The sequence below is a fragment of the Lagopus muta genome, chromosome 2 (genome assembly GCF_023343835.1).
Source record: "Lagopus muta isolate bLagMut1 chromosome 2, bLagMut1 primary, whole genome shotgun sequence".
Taxonomy (NCBI): Eukaryota; Metazoa; Chordata; class Aves; order Galliformes; family Phasianidae; genus Lagopus; species Lagopus muta.
The window spans coordinates 19,095,372-19,118,343 of NC_064434.1; the positions used below are offsets into that span (position 1 = coordinate 19,095,372).

General features: G+C 38.5%; 1 protein-coding gene across 2 annotated transcripts; it reads right to left on the bottom strand.

Annotated features, from left to right (window-relative positions):
- Window positions 1-7: 7 nt before the first annotated feature.
- ACP1 (acid phosphatase 1) lies at window positions 8-22,918 on the bottom strand. Of its 2 annotated transcripts, none has more exons than XM_048936683.1 (6): window positions 22,786-22,918; window positions 10,260-10,333; window positions 9,866-9,979; window positions 6,041-6,102; window positions 3,786-3,891; window positions 8-2,916 (listed from the first exon to the last, which is right to left on the bottom strand). In XM_048936683.1, the coding sequence occupies exons 1-6, from the start codon at window positions 22,826-22,828 to the stop codon at window positions 2,839-2,841; spliced, it is 477 nt and encodes a 158-aa protein (XP_048792640.1). In that variant the 5' UTR covers window positions 22,829-22,918; the 3' UTR covers window positions 8-2,838. The 2 variants fall into 2 exon arrangements, with proteins under 2 accessions (XP_048792640.1, XP_048792639.1); XM_048936682.1 differs by lacking the exon at window positions 9,866-9,979 and adding an exon at window positions 10,035-10,148.
- Between the last annotated feature and the right edge of the window lie 54 nt (window positions 22,919-22,972).

The window sequence follows — 22,972 nt, forward strand, 5'->3', positions numbered from 1 at the left end:
TTTTTTCTAGCAGAAATCATTGTCTGTAACAAGATAAAAACCATAGGATAGCAGATTTTGTTTATTTAGTCTTGGGTGCAGGTTTATTATGTAAGCTGAAACAGTCCATGGGTTGGAGGAGGAGTCAGTTCTACATTTTTTCACTCAGTATTAAAATATAACATAAAAAAATGTAAATATGTACAATGTTTAATACACAAACTGTGTATCATATGTTCACTGTTTCTCTTGGAAGCTTAATTACGGTACTGTGCGGATGTCCTTCCAGAAGGCAATTCCCATTCTACGTTCTCATGTTCCACAAATGCCTTCACCATAATGTTGCTCTCCTCCTGTTCCTCCAAAAGAAACCAAATGAAGGACTAAATAAATGAATGAACGAGCTTTTATCTCCTAGCGTAACTGATGAGTTATGTAGCTAAGTGTACAGGCTGAAAACATACCTTGGGTCAAACCTCAAACTTTTATCGAGCTAAATTTAACACAAATAGTTTTGATTTCTTACCATGTTAAAGAAAAGTTCCTAAGCCTAGCAAAGATAAACAACCATATCTTCCTATCTCCTTTCTGTTACCCCAGCAGACCAAAGATACAGAGTTAAGACTTCTAAATCTGAACTTCAATATGTAGGAAACTATAGGTTCTATTTCTACTCAGCCACAAATGGGAAAGCAGAACCCATCGGGCTCTTGTCTGAAGTCTATTACAGTCACTGGCATATTTTAAAAGGTCTTTTTGGCTGAAAATAACAATGGTTGTGCCTAAATACTTCCACTTCTGAGGCTGCTGCATAAAAAATTCATTTAGATGTTTCGTCCCCAACTGCCCATCATTTTCCCATATTCAAGTGCTCATAAAATAAATGGAAGATATTTTTCAGAGTCCATGCTTGACCTATTCGGAAATATTGTTTATATTGTTATTTGTCCCTGAAGCAAAACAGCTATTAATATGCAAAGTCCTAGCAAGTTCATCAAAAACTCAAAATCATCGGTAATCCAGTAATACACACAGATCCTACTTTCTGTACCCAAGTGTTCCATCTACCACTTCCCTTACTGTAAACTGGTTCTTAAGTTTTATATCCAACTGAAATTTTCACAAAAGTCAGAGATCTCATTAGCACATATTCTAGCTGCTTTACAGCAAAAAAATCCCAGAAAAGTCCCCAAGCAGATAGACAGTGACAGAACAAGGGGCAACAGCTTTAATTTAGAAGTGGGGAGATGTAGACTGGATGTTAGGAGGAAATTTTTTACTTAAGGTGGTGAGACACTGGCACAGGCTGCCCAGAGTAGCTGTGGATGCCCCATCTCTGAAAGTGCTCATGGCCAGGCTGAACAGGGCTCTGGGTAGCCTGACCAGTGGGTGGCAACCCTGCCACGGCAGGAAGGTTGAACTAGTTCATCTTTGAGGTCTTTTCCAAAGTAAGTCATTCTATGATTCTATAGAACATAATCCCAATTGTAAAGGCTGCAGTTAGATGCATGGTGACATTAAGATTCCTTTCAACCCTAAAGGCAACAGGCTTCTGTATCCAAATGCATCCCTTTCCCAGAAGGAAAGTAGATGACAATACAGAGCTGTTCCTATTGATTTGGAAGGCAAATAGAAGAATAAATGCAAACAGATAAATAAGAAAGCAAATTTTACAGTTTTACAGATTATGTAGTAATCCTTGTTCATATCAATATCAGCATTACTCAAAATAAGAAAAGATGGCATCAGTCACATTACTAATCTAATTACATTTCACAGTCATGTTTCTGCCTAGGCAAAAATTGAGGATGATGTACAGACAAATAAGAATAGATTTGCATAATGCATTCCATTTTCTTGTGTGTGCAAGAGCACAACTTCTTAGTTACTGACCTTCATATAGCTTCAAATTATATTACACACAGACTGTCTTCCAGTTGAACTATATTCTTAAAGAACATTTTTGACATGCTATCCATTCTCCTGAGTAAATATAAAAATATCATCTGCCACTCATATAGGAATACGGAATATTTGAATATTTTACTTCTGATATAAAATATACAGTTCACATTTAGACTTTTAAACTGAACTGTTCTATTGTGAAAGCAAGTGCTATATTACTTTATGTACAGCAGTGTGCTACAAATTGGCCCCAAGACCAAAGGATAATGAAGTCTTAGTACCATCATCAGTGACCATCTCCAAACTGATTTCATTTTAATGAGCATAAAAATCTATCAGCACAAAATGATTTTTTCTTTGATAAATGAAGATTTAAACCTAAATAACAAACCATTTTCACAGGATCCTGATAACAAGTTCTGCTTGCTTGAACTTTGAAATAGTGCTAAGAACAACGCCTGTTTTGGGAAGGTAGTCTCCTTAGTTCACCAGACTCAATATAACAAGCTTCTTTCTGAAAGTTGTCTAATGATATTGGGATGACAAGCCTACATTAACATACATGAACTATTATTTCACATACACCTGCAGAAAGTTGGCTTCAACTAACTCACTAATGGCACAATGAGATAACATCTTGTTGACTGTACAGCGCATAAAGAAGCAAGACTTTTTTTTTCAGTGCTTCTGAGAAAGCACTGTAAGAGTTTACAGATTAAATTTATTCTTAACAAGTACTTTATTATTACATTGATATGTGAGAAAATGGTTCATCTACAATATCTGTTTTTTCCAATGAGATGACAAAATCTACAATAAAAAATTAAACTGAAAAAGTTGTGAATTGTTCTTATAAGGAAGCACAGTTTTACAATTTAAATACATCAATCAAGAAAAGCTTACATATTTCAGGAGAAGCTAATTATTTTCTTTTAGAAATAGAATGATTAAACATTAATGAGGCTTCTCCAAAAATGCTTTACAGCATCTAACACACTGCTCGTAAACAGTTTCAAAGTCCTTTTCATTCCCCTAGAAAAAAAAGAAAAAGAAGAAAAAGAAGGTAAGAATAGTAATATTGGCTCACTTTGCAAATGTTTTTTCTACTGTCAATAATGGCAAATAAAACAACAAAAACAGTACAAAGATACGGTGACAGATTTAATGTATTTCCTCCCTAATTTTAACTAACAGATTTTGTACCCAGCAGTTCTGGATGAACTTTGATTCACCATCGGTTTGCTTATTTGGTGTTGGTTTTTTCATTCAATTTACAAGCCTTTTGGGGGTGTTTCTTTTCCCTTCTTCCTCTTTTTTTTTTTTTTTTTTTTTTTTTTTTTACATTCACATTATCCTGTCATGTTATTTCATTATTTAACAAAGCACTGTGTGCAAACAAACATTCTGTTTTGAATCTATTCAATAATCTATTTGACGTTCTCTATTTCTGATATAACATATAGCAATTCCTGGTATTTCCCCGTGATACTAATGTTTTATAGAACATCACCATATCCTCATCCACTTCTCTTTCCTAAACTGAAGAATGCTAATTTAAGTGATTGCTCTTAGCTGACACTACTCAAATTCTTTGACCGTTTCCTTGTCTTTGTCTCCATTTTTGTGACTACATTCTTTTTGCATGGAAAATGACACAGAGGATTTCACTGAATATTCAAAATACAGTTGTATTATGAACTTAAATTATTTAAGTAATAATAAATAGAATGAATAAAGACATGCTTTCATTTCCTACTCCGATAATTTATATTGTATATTATCAGATAGATATACACTATACGTATGCACATCTCACATGTTACATAAGAACTGTGGAATCTGCCAAGATTATGTACTATATATATACAGGTTTTCATTAAGCGACCAAAATAATTTCTTACGTAGTATGGATCTTCAATAATAAGTTGTTTCTGAGGATCGTATGACCCAAGCAGTTCAATTTTGGCCTTGCAGTCTTTAACCTGGTTGCTTTTCCTTTTCAGATCTCTTGGGGAAGAAAAAAAATATATATATTACAAACAACAAAACAAAACAAACTCCCATCAATTTCTTCAGAATTTTTCAGCATCAGTATTAGATGCTCATGATAGTTTCTAGAGAACACAGACAAACAATAAGTTTCTGGACTCACTCAATTCTCACGTAAACTTATTCCAGACTACTAAAAAAGCCAGAACAAAGAGTTTTGGCAGAACTTTGAGACAGCAAATTTACCTTCGTCCTCAGATCATTCACTAAGTATTTTCAATGTCCACCTTTAACTTGAATTAAACAGAAATAATGATGACTATCTACTTTTTTTTTTTTTTTTTTTTTTTCTTCCAGATTTATGAGCTCATGGGCTACAAAACAGCATTTAAATGGGCATGTTGTGACATCTCTCAGTTATGCCTCTAGCTCATGTGAAGTTCTTCCGCATTCAGTTTGCAGAGAATAGTAGATTCTTTAGATCTGTCTTGACTTTGACATATTGCAATATTTTAGCAATTGCCCTATCTTCTACAATGCCTCCCTCTGGTGAGGCATACTGGTTTAGAAACAATATTTTCCTTGTCAACTTGTAAATGGCCATCCAGTATCCCAAATGCAGTTAAAATGTACCTTTAAACACCCTTAGACTAAAAGCTGGGTATTACTGGAATATGTTCAGTATTTTATAATGTTAGAACTTTCCATACCAAATCAGAATTCAACTTGTCCAATGCTTACAAAGCTTACAGTGGTTTGCGACTGGTTGTAAGTAGCAGTTTTAAGAAACTAACTTCTAATGAATTATAATTAACGAAGGAGTTAATTTCACATAGTCAAGAAAGACAAAATAGCAGTGAGGACACAATATCATTTTAAGCAAAGAGAGAAGCGTTGACTTTTTTATCAACTAAGAAATTTGTGCCTTAGAGATTTAGAAAAAAAATCTTTTTTAAAACTAACAAAAAGTAGCCCAATGAATGCTGGAAATATTTCAGAGAACTATGTTTGTTTGAAGACTGTCATCCTAAGCGTCCATATGATTATGATGAAGTCCAACCACTTGCTTCAAGGCTTCTAGCATACCAGCTAATGAACAGGAAGGGGCCATCTGGTTCCAATACTACAGAAAAGTGACTTCCCAAATTCTTTTCTGATATGACAGACTGATATGACATTAGTACTTGGAACCAGCTGCAAACAAGCATTCCTAAGACAGTGGTTGAACTGAGTACACATTCAAGACGAAACTTACAAGTGTGGCCATAGCAAAGCCCTTAATTCTGCTATAGCTGTGATGTTTCTGCTACTCTGCAGTTAATAAACAAATGAAAACTTATTTTGGTACTAACAGTTTAAGAATTTGCGTGAAACTATAGATAAGCAAGTCATCTCTCTACCTGACACAAGTGTTATGTATGAAAAAAAGTTGTAACAGCAGTCGCCTAAAACACTCTAGAATATTCAACAAATGATACTTCAGATAAGAGATGCTGGTCCTAAAAGTCTTCATATGTTAATAATAATAACAATAGTAAATAAAATCCTGTCATGCTACATGTTACTGTCTTTAAAAACACTGCAAGACCTCCAAGTTATTAAAGCTCACCCTTAATCATATCTACATAATAAGCAGAAATTTTTTTAATGATATCCAACCTATTATACTAAGCAATTATTTCACTAAGTCTTTCTTAAGCTCAAACCATCTCATAGATACACAATTAAAAACATGGAAAGCAGAAGCGAGCAAGATTTCCCCAGCTAATGACTAGATTTCCATTTTAAAAAAGGACATGTGTTGGAAGCGACACATTTAATTCTTTCCAAGTTTTCAAAAGATCTTTCAGATCCTACACAATCAGAAAACCAGATCACTTTGGTCTAAAAACAGTTTTGTAGCTGTACAGGCATCAGCCGCACTTGTGTAACACATACTAAGTTTCCTTTTCCTTAATTTAGAGTAGCACATACCACACAAATAAAATATGGAATTCTAACTCATTAAACATGAAAGAAGTAGAGAATCCTTCTATCATTTACACATGTACACACAAACAAAAATGCTGAGACGAGCAATAAAATGCGACTTCTGTCTTCAAAGCGACCCACAAGCTAGCACTAGAGCAATACATATGAATTTGTTCTAAATTTCTTCATACATTACCTTAGATTGCTTTCATCCATACAAAGTATATAATCAAAGGTCTGGAAATCATCTTTAGTAACCTAGAATTAAAAACATGTACTTTAGCCCACAATCATTGCTTGATTACCAAAAAAACAAAAAGGGAGAAGGAAAGGGAGAAGGAAAGGGAGAAGGAAAGGGAGAAGGAAAGGGAGAAGGAAAGGGAGAAGGAAAGGGAGAAGGAAAGGGAGAAGGAAAGGGAGAAGGAAAGGGAGAAGGAAAGGGAGAAGGAAAGGGAGAAGGAAAGGGAGAAGGAAAGGGAGAAGGAAAGGGAGAAGGGAGGTGAGGGGACTGTTTTCACGTTTTCTAGTTCTAGTTTCTTAAAAAAAAAAAAAAAAAAAAAAAAAAGGTGGAAAGAAAAAACTGCTCATCTTCTGATTCTTTGATAATCAGAATAAATCAAATAAAACCTATAGTGAGTTCATATTAAATATAAAAGATGAAATTGGTGGCTGGCAACCCTGTCCACAGTAGGGGGGCTGGAACTAGATAATCTTTGAGGTCCCTTCCAACTTAAACCATCCTACAATTAAATTTGAAAGGCTTCTTCTGCTCTGTCTAACAGGTGTCTTTGGGAATGATGCCCTAGAAAAAAGAGTAAGTAAGAGAAGAGGTGGAAACCAGAGTTCTAACCTCCAAAAATATACAGCAGAAAAAACACTTTCATAACAGAAAGTAACAAAAAACTTATAGGAATTATCACTAGATTAAGACCATAAAGGAAGATTTCACATGGGGTGAGGGGGATGTAAGGGGGGAAAACTTTTGATAATAAAGAGTTAATGATGAAAACGAATGCAGACTTGTTTATTTTCACTGTAAAAATATTTGCTGTATTCATGCAGTGCCTTTGACCTACAAAAATATTTTTACAGTGGAAATAGCTCTGTTTTCCTGGCAACTCTACCAGAACCTCTATAAGCTTCTCCTGCTTGCTCCACAGAACTAAACACTGCAAAAATAAGTAGGCATAGATTCCTTTGTTGTGCAGACAGAGAAAACTTAAAAAAACAAAGTGGAAACAAAAAAATGCACCTGCCACATTTCCCACAACCTCTCTGTACGTTGACAATATGACAGTTATTACCTTATGAACCAGCATTAACACAAATCTAAATGCACCCCTAAACACAGGATTACTGGTTAGACTGTACTTGAGTAGATATCAGATATTATGAAAACTACCATTTCAGGGGAAGAATCTAAAGGACATAAAAATGAATGTGCATTCTGAGGAATAATAAAGAGTTCAAGCAGTCAGCTACACAGAAAAGAGGAATTTTACATTAAAAAAAAGTACATAACCATTATTGAAGACCATCAACAGGGAAACACATCATCATTCCAATTTCTGTTAAGCATTTGCCTTCATTTACAGCAGGGTAGTAATCTCCTTTACTCTATCTAAACCAAAGAGATGCAGCAGTCCTCAAATTTATCCCATTGTGAAGCAATGTTTAATGCAACTTTCCTCTAATCTCAATTTCACATTTAAGGCAAATGCTCGATATGAGTCATACTGAAATCAATTTTGGCCTCAGCACGAACAGAAGTTAAACTGATTAATGCATTTCTGTTCTGTGCATGAAGGCTTAGAGACTTTCAATGCGTGCATAAACATACAGCAAGCTACCAAAAACTAAGACATTAACAAACATTTTTATCTTGACATATATTTTTTTAATGTATTTTATACATATATTTACTCTTCCATTTAAAATTCACTTGAACAGTCACTGTATATGATTGCAGGATGCAACCAAGTTAACATTCTATCTTCTGAATATTGATTCTTGTAGCACATATGTGAGTTTAGTATAGAAGATGATAATCATAATGATTATCATAATTATGCACAGGAATTGCTTTCCACTGGGTAACAGAAACGAAGAAGATAGCTCCATCAGGTCATCATCTTATGACAGTATTTATAAGACAATGGAAGAAAAATCCCTCCTTTCTATTTCTGCAGCTCCTGGATTAAACCATTCTCAATCTGCTCTGAAGCTACAAAATCATACAGAATCTCTATCCTCGAGTTTGTCCCTACTAGAGAACAAATATACTTCTACTTCTACTAGCATGATCATTCTGCAAAGTCATACTGCTCAGTCCCACTCTGGAGGTGCTATGAGACCATGTTAGGTCCACCTGTTTTTGCAGCACCTGATACTGTGTTTGCAGTATCAGTAGAGACCATTTGACAAAAGTCTGAAAAAATACTGGAATTACATAGTCAACATCAGTACAACGTGAACAGCTACGTGCAGTTCAAGAACTTCTTTCACTTAAAATAAAATCAAGCTGCTTGTGCTGGGATGATTTTATGTTTTCATCCTGTTATTCTTTCAATTTATTGTCTCATTCTTTTTAATTCCCTCTCCCTATGCATTTTAACATTTTAGACTCTTCTCCTTCTACTGAAATCTTTTCATTAGCCAAATGTACGTATTATCAATTATTTTCACTAAGATGCTTTCATTCTCTCTCAGCTGTTTCAAGGAAAATGACCAGATGCTTTCGGACACTTTGCTTTAGCTTAACTATCCAATTCTCAAGTTTCCAAGGCTCATCTTTAAAAAAAAAACAAACAAGTTATGTGACAGTGACTGAAATAGTCAGTGATTAGCCTAAGTACCATTTAGCTTGCATAATGACAAATAATGCTGTTTGTAAGCACTGATAAATAGCAAATGCAGAACCACCAGAGGATCACAACAACAGACATTTCCTAGTAATTTTTTTTAATAGTAAAGCCTTAAATATCTGGAGCTGTACTGTGCTCAGTCCTGTTTGCATTGTTATGTAATAGAGATTAGCATCAGGAAAGGTCAGCAGAAAGCAACGGACTAATTGAGGGATTTTTAAAAAAAAAAGTTAAAAAAACATGCAGTTTTTGAAAGTGAAGAAAGTAAATATGACCTTACACAGTCTGGTAAAATTCTGCAGGGATCAGAAACAAAAGACAATGACAAAACTACTTGATCTTTTCATCAGAAGAACCAGTGGCATAATCTCAAGCTAACTAAAGGTCAAGCCCTTGAGGAATATCCCACATTCAGAGAGTAGTTAAGTCAAGTAAGTTATGTGCATTTATTTTAGTGTCTGAATGATTTACATAGATGCAGACATTTATTTCTGATCCCTCCAGAATCATAGTGGAAATAAACTCTTTTTTTTTTGTTAGTTTTTTTTTTTTGTTGAAAACTGAGATGAACTTTTATCAAAGTTAAGGATTTCACTAAGAAACCTGTCTCTGACTTAAGAATGTTTCAAGGGTATGTTTAGGTATGTTTATCTCTGCAGATATCACCAACAATATTATTTATTAATCTTGGGTCTGAGTGCCTTAGTCCTGATTCGGGACTCTATGGTTTTTAATTCAAGAACAGAATCTTTTTGTGATGGGAAACAGGTACTCTACATCTTTTTGGGCTTGCTAAATAAAAATGTAACTCCTTGCAGAAAAAAAGCATCACAGATTACTAGATTAAGTCCATTTTAAAAGAGTATTCAACAAATGTTTTGAAAAATGCCCCAAATACTAAACACCTGAAGGTAGGAATTTCAACAGAGGAAGCGTTCCAATGCTTCCCAGTTACACTTCCAATCAAACTTAATAACATGAAATTAATTAACCTCAACTGGAAGATTTAGGTACCTTTAGAGTTCTTTGAAAAACTGCATACAGCATTTATTATTTGATGCTTATCTATGCACTGGTCAAATTACTTCTGTGAATATAATGGTTAGGGCTAAACACAGCATGGGTATGAACAAGAAAGAAAATATACTCTCTTCTACCTGTCGTGCTTTATGTGCTGTCTCAATGCCATGATTTCTTAGACAGCTTAAAGCCCTTGTATCTGGGGAGCGCCCCACGTTCCAGTCTGAAACAGCAGCACTGTCTGTCATCCACTGCAAGAACAAAACAAATACATACACACATTTAAAGAAAATTAAAGTACAGTACCTGCCTGGCAATATGATTCATGGTAATGCCATGCTTCTTCATGCAAGTCTGTCCTCGATAGTCAGGAGGGTTTCCTATTTCATAGGTAGATGTCGCTGCACTGTCTATCCTCCACTACAGAAAAACAAATTTATGTTTTTATGTTTCCTTTCTCACTTCTTACATTTGTACTAACTGGATAGAATACAGTCGTTTCATAGACAGGAACAGAAATAAACAGCTTACCTTATTTTCAACTTTCTCATCAGTTACAAGTTTTCTAAAAACTGCTTCAGCTATTGGAGAGCGGCATATGTTTCCTACAGAAACAGGAGATCAAAGTTAAAAACAATTTCAGTAATTGTGTGGACTTGTCAGCACAGCTCAGATGAAAGATTTTTGTTTATTCGGATAGAATGTGAATTGCTTATTGCAACCCAGAAGATTCTGCAAAAGTGGAAACGCAATATCCACCTGTGTCCTGAAATGCATATTATTCACTGAGAATGTACACTTTGCTAAAATAAGTAGGAAGGCAACTCCTCCCATACAAAGGCACTCTGATCAGAAAAGATAAAGAAAAATTACAAATGTTAAATGGGAGCAAATATTCTTCCTACATGCTAGTAAATTTCAGCTAATGCTTTACTCTATAAATATTTGCCTCAAGCATTTACATTGTTACCTACCTATTAACAGAAAACTTTTGGACAATTCCAAAACACAAATGCCACTACTATGGAACTAACATAGAGAAAAGGCTGAACAATGTGCATATACATCCTGATCACTGAAGGGAAGTAACTGCATGCCAAAATGAACCCTTACCAAGAATAGCTTCCAAATACTAACAGCACACCAACTCGCCAACTTCAAAAGAGAACTCAATTACACAGAAGTGAATCACAGAACTGCAGGGGTTGGAAGAGACCTCCAAAAATCGAGTTCAACTCCTCTGCCAAAGCAGGCCCCTACAGCAGGCTGCACAGGTTGGCGCCCAGGGAGGTCTTGAACGTCTCCAGAGAAGGGGACTCCACAACCCCCCTGGGCAGTGTATTCCTGTGCTCCGTCACCCTCACAGTGAAGCAGTTCTTTTGCCGTATTGGTGCAGAATTTCCTATGCTTCCGTTTATGGCCATTTCCCCTTGTCCTGTTCCCACAGACCACTGAAAAAAGGTTGGCCATGTCCCTTTGCCTCCCACACTTAAGATATTTACAAACATTAATAAGATCCCTATGTTTATGAACATTCAGGAAAAGTATTCCAGATGTTTGTAAGGTCCAAAATATGAAAGATTAGTAATGAAAAGTAACTGACAGCAAAGCTGAAGTACCATCAATCAGCCAACAGTCAAGGCTGTTTACTGTATAAATGTAATGAGTCTTGCCTTCAAACAGCCTCAGACTACACTAGCCACTTGATCTGACCTTATTTTCAGCAAGATCTATTTCAACAGAGAAATAGTGCCCAATTAAAAACTAGAAATAATAGGCCTATAGTATTTCTCCTTCACTGCTAAGCCTGTATATAATGTTGAGGGACATGGTTTAGTGGGAGCTATTGGGAATAGGTGAACGGTTGGACTGGATGATCTCTTAGGTCTTTTCCAACCTTGGTGATTCTATGATTCTATGATTCTATGACCTGCATGCAAAAATACATTCTCTTCAGGGAAAAAACAAATACCTCAACAGCAAATAAATAAATCTACTGAACTGTCACTCAAACTGTCAGCATCTTTTCATCCTATATCTATTCTCCTTTCACATGAGAAATGAGACATTTATAGCTGACACATTATCCACATGCACAGTAAGCCATACAAACCTCCACTTTCCACCAAACAGAATGTATGACTTCATTCACCTCTGATTTTTGAGAAGTATAAGATACCACAAATGGTAGGAGTCAATTCTACATCTTTAAAAAGAAAAATAAATCACCACGATCACCATTCTGCTACAAATGAAATTCTTACTGTTTGAATTCTGGAAATGAAATGCCCACAAATAGAACTACATTGCTGGCAGCACAACATTCACAGATCAAGTACTTAGCAAAATATCAAAGTGGAGATTTCACTACTGAAGAGGAAGAAGCTGCTATGGTGTGAGCATTTAATAAGTTGCTGTCAATCATGCCAACCACTAAAAAAAAAACAAGTGGTAAACGAGCCACTTAGGTATGAGTTTCAGAGAACATCGCTAAATGGGCAAAAGCAACTGGCTAACCAATGGGAAAACAACTGTGCTGAAATATAAAATGAATTTTGATAGCAGCAGATCTTTTTCCAGGGGAAAACATACAATTTCTTTTACTTGAAACTAGTTTACCCAAAGAAACTAAAAAATAGGTCTTGAAAGAATAAATAAAAGAGGAAAAATATTTTTATTCATGAGACAAGATAATAATATTTATTATAAAAGATGTTAAAGAACGTAGTAAGTTAAAAATTACTTTTTTAATTCAATGAATTAAATAGTATCATTTTAATAGGAAACAGACAGAATGTGTAACATACATCATAAGTAAGAAAAGAACCTTCAAAGCCAGTGAGTCCAGTCCTCTGATATCACAGGCATTTACAGCATCATTTCTCTTATTAAATCATCAGGCTCTCTTTTAAAAGCATTTCCTATCTTCGAGGATACTCCAGAAACTCATTTCTTGTGAGTAACCACAAACATTCAAATTCCCACTCAGTATTTATCCATGGAAGTCAATGCTTATCTGATCTTGATTAACATCATCCTGTAACTTAAAAATCTTCCCTTCCTTCAACAGATACAGAACCCTTGTCAAGCACAGTTACACTAAACTAAACAAATGAAGCTTCTGGTTTCCTCAAGAAATGAATTTAGCCTTACCCAATGACTAGAGTTAAGCCAATTTATTTAAATTCAATAAATTTGAACTTTGAATTCCTGAATACTCACAAATAAAACCAACGAATATATTCCAGGACAAATTTTACAAAAAAAAGTTCCAAAATTTTTATATAGCTCTTTTGAAAATAACCAAAGATGACTTCCTATCACCATTTATGGCTCCTTCATGAGTATCAAATTTATGATCGCAATCTCATACTTCCAACTTGCCCCTCTTTTTTCTCTTTCTTCAAACTACCTTTAAGTCTTGTTTCTGAACTTAAATTCTGTTTCCATTACTCCAGCTGTTAAGGCCATTTACCTCTTGTATTATTCTCTGTGTGAATGATACCACACAACTCTGAATGAACAGTGAACTTCATTACTACGCTTAGTACTTTATTAATAATAATTAACATAACATTACTAGTCCTAATTAATTAACTAGCTAACTAACTTCAATTGCACAATCACTAGTGGAACCTTTTGTTGAACACCTTCATTGTCACGCTTTCTCACTCATTTTCTAGAAATAAGAGATCCACTGATGGTTATCAAAACCAATGTTGGGTATGAGTTCTTATTCCAGACCACGCATTAATCTTTGATTTACTCTCGAACAGAAATGTAAGTGTCATTTATCTCAACATGAAAGACAACTTGATTGCCTTTCAGCTCATCTCTACATACTGCTGATCTTGTCATCCACTCAGTCTTCCAATCTGTTTTGTATTTTCATTGTTCCTTATTCAGCTCTCTAACTCTTTCACACTCTTTGTCTTCCCAAATGACAACAGATGCTCCTCTCTTCTGTTAGAAACAGCAGAGGGAATAGCAAAAGAGAAAGTTTTACTAGCTTTCATTCTCTCACATTTAAGAAAGTGCTTTCAACTCCCTGCATGGTCAGTTCACCTAAGTCACTGTCATACTGCTTCCTACTGTAATTTGCATCATTCAGTGACTTACCACCTGTCCCCCTCAACAGCAAGCATCTAAAATTTAACTACTCTCTGCCACTACGTACTCAAATTCCTGTCTGAATTTCATGGTTCCCTGTGCCTTATTTGTGCTCACATCTACCTGAAGACACTTTGCGTTCAATTGGATATGTAAATATACAGCTACCCTGTCACATTCCATATGTGGGGAGAGGAGAGTTACTAAGACTGGCAAAACTTCTCAGTATGGATTAAGGTGAAATAACAGTCAAGAACCATAAGTAAACTTTCATGGGAGATTTCTATGGAACAGTTACTCGGCAGTGGCCTGCTCACAATTACATCTGACTAAGCTGTGCAGTTTTCTGGGACTGACTGCAAGGCCTGCCATTAGAAACAAAAATCCACACGCCATATTATAAGATTGGTATTTATGAGCCATCTTCCTCTCCCCACGAGTCCAAAAGATTTCAGCAGCAACGCCATATGCAACCTGGGGCTGAGTCTGACAAATCAGTCTTTTGCCTGCATTACCTGGAAAAGCTCAAAACCAGTCTGTTCAGTGATTTCCTTCGTTTTCTGACGGGCCTCAGCTATGGTAGAGGTGGCGTTGTGAATGGTGATACAACATTCCCTGTCTGTTAAATTCAACACTCCACATACACCATGCTCCTGTAATAGCATGTCTAAGGCTAACTGGTTTTGCAAAGTCACCTTTGATACTTGTCGAACCTGTAAATTAAGCTCTCCAGATGCGCGTTCAGTCCAATTCCTCAGTATGTGAGCCTGCCAAGTTAAATTTTCTGGAACATCTGGTGCCATTCAATAACTTCACTTGGTGCAAAGAACGTCTCTAGCTGCAGACTGACCTTTTGTACCCATGCATAATAATCAGGAACATAGACCCCTATAACACATTCCTGAGCATGTGTAGGACTGTTTAGGCTACTTGGTATGATTGATGGGGTGCGTGGTGCCTGGCCTGCTAACAATTTGTATACACCAGCTTGCATCCCAGTATAAATTACATTAGTGTTCAAAATATACACCCTCATGAGGAGAACCCCACCATGGCACAATGGTGCAAGGAATAGAAGTGGTATTTTCCTGTATTACGGTCAAGTTAACTATCAGTGATGGATAACGTGTTTGATTCTACAAATGATTCCAAGCAGAATTGCTTGGGATTTGATACAAGCTCTTTCACGCTTTACTCAGGTCTTGTTTATCACCCACGGCTGCCCTTCCTTCTGATCAAGAAAAGGGGACTTAACCACTCCCCATGTAGCGTTTCCCTACATTAAGATTATCCAATTCTTTTGTTAATATCCCCCCAAAATCTACCCAATTCAGAGTGAATTTAATACCTTCAAACATGGAATCAGGGAGAGCAACACATACCCCTTGATTTGTGTAATTCCAGATACGCATAAATCCTTGTATCAATTCCAAAGCTAGGCTGGGAGGTTCCCCCTCCTATAGCAATCCTATTATTCCAATGCTAACTGAGAAAAAGCAAATTTTCCAATCCATTTTTCCCTAGTAAACTACAAAAAAAAGCCAAATAAAATTAAGCTAACGATAACGATCCATTCAATGACAGAAAATGTAAGTCCTACGACAGGTTTCTAACAACCTGAAAGATATGTAATATATTAAAAGCAAATGGTTTAAAAGATTGAACGTGCCTTCAGGTAAGGACCCAATGGTCCTTCTCATGTCCACCAGTGGCCACTCAAGCATAAAGGTTATGGGGAGTTCTTAAGGTCAGAGGTACTTGTCCTACCATTGACATATCCATTAGGATGGGCTGTCCTGGGTAGTGTGGAATGACTTCACAATATAATGTTTTCCTTTCCCAGGATGCAGGGATGGGGTTTTAGGGCAGAACGCAATGAGGCACAGGCAGCCATTAATTCCACAATGGCTGTAACCTTTGTTACTGTGTTGGTCACCTGCTGCACCCACATAGGCTCATGGGATCTTAAAACCAGTTTCAAGAAGCTACTGGTACATTCAGTAATACCACTGTGTATGCCTGGAGATAGCATGGAGTACAGAAAATTCACTGGATCCCTTCATCCTGTGCCCACTCTCGAACCACTGCAGCAGTGAGGATGCTTCTGTTATCCAACTGAATGGACTTAGGTTCAGGCAAATAGCTAAATCACAATTTCAAACTCCTGATAGTATTATCTCTTCTTGCCTATCAGACTGCCTGAGCCTGGGTTAGTTTTGATGCTATCTCAACTGATTTTAAGACCTTAGAAGGTAATCTAAAAATGACTGGCTATTGTATTACGATCTTTTCAACTTTCTGTATCACTAGGTTAACCACAAAATGTCCTTTTCCCAGCCTGAATAACGTTTCTCTCCATTTCTGAAGAAGTGAATAGAACCCAAAAGGCCTTCAGGCTCACTCTGCCACATACATGTTTCACGATCTAAATGGAGTTTTGCAATCAATAATGTGGAACAGATCAGTTGGGTGTACTGGCTCAAGAGCTTGGTATACACTGCTTCAATAGTTATCAACTTTAAGACCTCCTCGTGAATGGAGGTTCATTCCCAGCTGGCACTTGTAAGTTAAATCATATAAGGAATAGACTATGATGGAAAAATCTCATATGATTCCTCCAAAATACTAGTAAGCCTTGAGCATTCAGTAACTCTTTCTTATTTTTCATCATGTTCAAAGGGAACACATTGTTCCTTCCCTCCATCAGATGCCCAAAAACTTTAGTTCTGAAGATAGAAGTAGTACTTTCTGTTGGAATTTGAAGTACTACTTCAGTTTGGGCACCTGAGCAATATATCATCCATACATCGTATACTCAGATTCCCTCTTTTGTGAGTAATTTGTGCAAGTTTTTGCGATAATGCATTGTGAGCCGTGCTTGGCAAATGGCAATAGCCCTGAAGGAAGACATGTAAAAGTAAATTGCATCTTTCCAGGTGAAGGCAAGATAGTCTCTATCTGCTTTCCGTAAGTGGAACAAAAAATGCACACATTTCACACCAATGGTTGCTAGAAGCTGATGAGCTTGCTCCTGTATGGTTACAACCAGTTCGGCTATGCTAAGTACCATGGCAGTTAAGGGGCCTGCATTAGCATTCAGCCTGCATTAATCAATGGCCAGTCTCTATTTCCCATTACATTTAAGGACCAGCCATACCAGGGAACTGTAGGCAGCGTGCACTGAGACAATTACTTCCTTTTCCTTTAATTCTGGTATCACTGGGGTGACTTCCTTATGCTTTCAGAGGAAGGGGGTATGGTTGTACATTCACTATCTTAGAGGAGAGCAATTTGGGTGCATTTTGGAGCAGTTGCACAGATGCTGTGGAGAGATCAAATATCCACTGCTTTCCTTCCATTCTAACCACACACACCCCAGGATGTTTGTCAGCAAAGCTCCTAATATCATAATAGTATCAGTTGCGGTTTCATCTCCAGGCAACCAGCACTTAACCTGAGCAGTCAACTGAGGTTCAGAATTCACAAATACATCTGTTTTTTAAGAGCAACTACGCCATTGCAGTTAGCGACATCAATCCTAAATGCTAATACTTGATAATCCCTGCCAACTAGAAACGTTAACTGGGGTTTTAAGGGGACCAAGGGGGAAAGTACTCAGCAAGTCTCCCTCATCACTTTCTATGAGGCGCTATAAGTGAATTGTGAATTCAACAGCTGATCCCCAGCTCACTCACTGGGGACAGTAAACATGGTTTCCCATCCAAAGATAAGTCCTTTTCACATGCAGTAGGCGCCTCAAAGCCAGTTACTGTTACATCATTTAGTCAGGGCTCCTTCCTTCTACTTCCCACAAGGGGTTCTGCTCACTGCTAGGGTCCACTGTCGTTTACCTTGCAATACTCAGATAAGACTTTCTAATGCTGCTGTATACGGACATCCATGAAATCTTGAGGAACTCCTTTCTCCATTCTTTCAGCCCATAATATACTTCTCCTTGCACCCAGAGGTGCAGGGAAGGGGACAATTTTCCTGCTGTTCTACTCTTCTGACGTCAAGTTTAGACCTAGTAACTCCACCCCTAAGACCCACTCTCCCACCATAATTTATTAACTCTTAGGGTATTTCTTCGCATGTCACAGGTTCTCCTTGTTGGGCCCCACCTCCCTCCTCACTGAGCAAATGCATCCCACAAATGGTCTTGTAACTATATTGCATATAATTTCAAATAATCAGGTAGACCTCAATTCAGGGGAGTCATTCCATTGGGATTAACAACTGATAACATCTGGGAAGGCTGCTGACACACTGAACATCCATCATGCATTAACTGAACACAAGCTGCCTTCTGCAAACTTCTGGTCAAAGTTTATAGTTATAGTTGATCAATACATGCTGGATCCCTCTTTCTAAGCGGTCCAGGCCTCCTGCCCAATAGGTAACTCATTGAGTTGATGACCAGAGCTCTGCTGGGTCATCAGTAGTTAAGAAAATTCCAGGTCCCAAGCCTCATCCTCTGCTAGTAAAACTCAATCACTACTGGTCAGTGACACCCTCCACGTCAGTCTCAAGCTAGTGAATTTTTTCCCAGGTTTTCAAAATTCCAGTCACCGTGAATGGCGCCATTCAGGTAATAACTTCCAGGGGTCTCCAACTCTGGCCATTATCAGTAGTCTCCATTTTAATTAATGCCCTCATCACTGCTTCTGCATTCTCAGGATAAAATATCTCCCAACTCATTTTATACTACTTAATTGGCATACAGGTTTTGAATCCAGCCTCCGTTTGTCAGCTGATTTATCAACGCTTGAAAATTTTTGTTCACTATCTGGAACAGAATCAAGGTCTGTCCTACCTGGAGCTCCTTGTCATCTTCCTTCCTCTAATTTGGACTGAAAAATTTAATCTGTCCAATGTGTATGACAGAGCCACAGGGAGTTGCTGAGTGGTATTAAGTGGTATTACATTCAGCGATTAGTTTGCTCTGCTGGGTTTTTATTTGTTCTTGCAAGGATTTAACATTTTATCAGGCATGTCCCCTTCCAGGCCTTCACTGATGCTGCTCCCAGCGCAGCATACACTATGGCTTTTCCTTTTCCTGGTCACACTCTTCATTCTTTCACATGTGCTGTAATCCTATCTGCCACAGCATTTGGATCATGTCTAATAATATCACAGAATCATATCATAAAGCCATAGAATGGCCTGGGTTGAAAAGGACCACAATGATCATCTAGTTTCAATCCCTCTGCTACCTGCAGAGTCACCAACTACCAGACCAGGCTGCCCACAGCCACAGCCAGCCTGACCTTGAATATAAATATAGGCCCATGCTATTCCTACGGAGGTGAGGCAAACGTTATATTACTTAAATTTTTCAAAAACAGGGAGCAGTTAAGCACCACCATTTCCTGGTCAGTCACAGCTTGCCACTGCCTGTACCTTTCCCAGCTTATAGCTGAGAGGCCAATTCCCAGCTCTCTTCACTCACACATACTGGGCAGAGTGTTTGTGCTAAGTGATACCTTTCAACACTGAGGGGATCCTGTCCGTGACACCAATTAATGATTAATTATTCTCAGTTATCACCTACAGGGTCATTATACCTTTCTCAGCAAACTTAAAGCTTCCCATTCTCTTTTTCTCCAAAAATATCTTTAGTTCTTGTTGTCAGCTTGCCCCTGTTGTTGGCAGAACCCTTGTTCTGGCAGCTGTTTATGATGAATGTGTGACAGAATCACACAATCACCAAGGTTGGAAAAGACCTACAAGATCATCCAGTCCAACCATCCACCTATCACCAACAGCTCTCACTAAACCATGTCCCTCGACAGAATGTCCGAACATTCCTTGAACACCTCCAGGGTCAGTGACTCCACCACCTCCCTGGGCAGCCCATTCCAGTGCCTGACCACTCTTTCGGAGAAGTAGTATTTCCTAAGGTCCAGCCTAAATCTCCCCTGGTGCAGCTTGAAGCCATTCCCTCTAGTCCTATCACCAGATACACAAGAGAAGAGGGCAACCCTCAGCTCACTACAACCTCCCTTCAGGAAGTTACAGAGAGCAATGAGGTCTCCCCTGAGCCTCCTCTTCTCCAGGCTGAACATTCCCAGCTCCTTCAGCTGCTCCTCATAAGCCCTGTGCTCCAGTCCCCTCACCAGCTTTGTTGCCCTTCTTTGAACCTGCTCCAGGGCCTCAAAGTCTTTCTTGCAGTGAGGGGCCCAAAACTGGACACAGTACTCGAGGCGCAGCCTCACCAGAGCTGAGTACAGGGGGACAATCACTGCCCTGCTCCTGCTGGCAACACTGTTTCTCATGCAAGTCAGGATGCCACTGGCCTTCTTAGCCACCCGGGCACACTGCTGGCTCATGTTCAGCTGAGCATCAATCAATACCTAAGGGCCATTTCCTCTACACAGTCTTACAGCCACTCTGCACCCCAAGCCATGCAGGGGGCTGTCGTAGCCAAAGTGGCATTTGGTCTTGTTAAACCTCATCCCATTGGCTTCAGCCCAGCTATCCAGCCTGTCCAGATCCCTCTATAGGGCCTCGCTACCCCCAGGCAAATCGACACTTCCAGCCAACTTGGTGTCATAAATGTCTTGGTGTCACTTCAGTGTTTTACCAAAGCTATTGCTTTCCTATTGGCCACATTTAAAAGCAAATACTGTGGGTTGTGAAAACTGAACCAGAAAGCTCAACTCAGTCTAACTACAGCATAGTTTTCTCATAGCCAATACATTCACTGTCATTTTATAATAGATTTTATGCAATCTCTGATGGCAATATTCACACTCTGTAAATCTCAGCAAACATAACTTCTTGAGAATGCTACCAAAATCACTTTGTTTAACCGTTTATACAGCAACTGTTCTTCCACACACAGAGATCAGTAAGCCAGCTCCTGGTCTAAGATGTCCACACAGCCTTTTACGTTACAGTAGACAAGACAGGAAAGAGGCTTACTTACATAACATAGCATCATTCTAAGTTCATTTCTAGAGCTCAGGCATTAATTAGGTACGTTGCATAAGTGTAAAAACAGTAAAGTGATTTCTGGTTCAACTCCAATTTAAATCATTTCTTTGCCTTAAATGAATGAAAAAATATTTCCTGGTGCCTTTTCATATACTGTAATTAAATATGCTCTTGGATGCTCAGTTTATTTCTTAGTGATAAGGAACTCCTATGATTAATGTAATTATCTACATTAACTAGATTATATTTTATTGTGTAATGAATAGCTGCTTATCTCATTACAAAAAAAGTCCCAACACAGTAAACGGATACTTCTGTAACAGGCTTCTTTCAAAATAATGCAAAAAGAAAGTGTGTTTCTTCATGAAGGCACGATCTTTTGGGGATCAGTTCTCCCTGAATGTGGGAGAATATCTGAACTAATATGCTTCATTAAAAAGCAAAGAACACTACAGGTAAATGCAGTTCCAGATACCTATTTAGTGGTGCTTTTTTCAGCACCAACAATAGTTATTCTAATCAAAAGTCAGAGGAAAAAAATCTATTAAGATGCGAGTATCAGTTTCCAAGAATAATTAAAAATATGAAACAAACTTACAGTGGAAGAAGGTACAGATTACTTTCAAATCTTAACATACACTTGACCAGAAAAAAGAAGTGCTTTTCATGTTTAGTAGCTCTTACATCACATGCCATGTACAATTAGGCTTTTTTGTTTGTTTTTTAATAACCTGGGAGCATAGAAGAAGAAATTCAAAGATATTTATTTTAAAAAATTAGTGTCAGACACATCAGTCCTTTGTGATTTATTCATCCTTCCCTCAAATTAAATATCATAGTTCAATCCACATCTAAACTACCTTTCACTAAAAACAGTTTCTCAGCTAGATTAGGAACCTGATACAGGGCAAATCACCATCATGGATGTAAAGACCCATACATGCATATAAATTTTTTTGTGATGGATATCACTGCCTCCACAGCATACCATTTGGAGAGAAGGATGCACGTTAGATGTTTTTACACAGAGATGTTTGTCCAAACCACACGCTCCCAAACATACAGCAACTGATCATTTCTTATCTAAAGAACTTCTTCCCCAGGTGGGAAGTATTACGGGTGGTTTTACTATAAGGGAAATACTAGAACATATTTCACAAAAGTATACTCTTCTTTTGCTATTCAACTCATTTCGTTTTCTCTTATTAAAACAGATAAACAGTTTAAAAACGTTTAATCAACCAGTGGTTTTGTAACAAAACTGTCAAAACATCAAGGACTAATAGGGATCACCTCTCTCCACGTTAGACTAAAACAACCAGGAAACAGACGACGTTAAAACCGCATGAGATCAGTGAGGCACACAGCTTGCCATCCCATCAGAGAGTAGAAACTTTGAGAATACACCCAACAGAGCACGGCCATACAGTCAGGTTAGCTATCAGCTGGTTGCAGAGGAGCTTTGGGAAAGCAACCAAACCTTTTCTGATCCCTCCACTCTTCTGTTTTCCTAACTTCTCACGAGGCTCATGCATGATGTATGATTCTCACGTATTCATTCATTTAGTTTAAAAGCCTTTTGCCTTCACATCTCCACGTGGGCCGCTCTCCAGATGACGGCCAGGACCGCACCGCACAACGTGCCTTCCGCCCTCCCCCGGGCTGCTCTTCTTAGCCGAGCTGCTCACAGCACTGCGAACACTCACACTGCGCTGACTCAGCGCACTCTCAGTCCCCACATCAACTTCACGCTTACCGACACCGCGTTTCACCCGTTATTCCCTACCGACGGCCTCGATCTACACAGCGGCAGCGTTGTGCCGCGGCAAGAAGCGGACGGCACCCGCTCCCTCCGCCCGGCTCCCGGCCCGCTTCAGCGACCGCTGCAGAGCCAGGCCGGGTGAGACACGCGGCTCAGGCCCGGAGCACCCCGCACTCCACCGGCTCCCCGGGCCGCCTTGCCGCACTGCTGCTGCCTCCGCGGCCCGGCCCGGCCCGGCCCAGCGCTCACCCAGGCATACGAAGAGCACAGACTTCGCTTCCCCCGCCGCCATCTTCGCTCGGGCACGACCGCGCGACGCGGGCCTGGCGCGCAGCCGCACCGCCTGGCTTTACGGCCGTAGGCGGCCGCGGGTTTTGCCTGTTTTGAGAAAAGACAGTCGAGGCGGAAAAAATATATATGAAATAAATCATTTTAT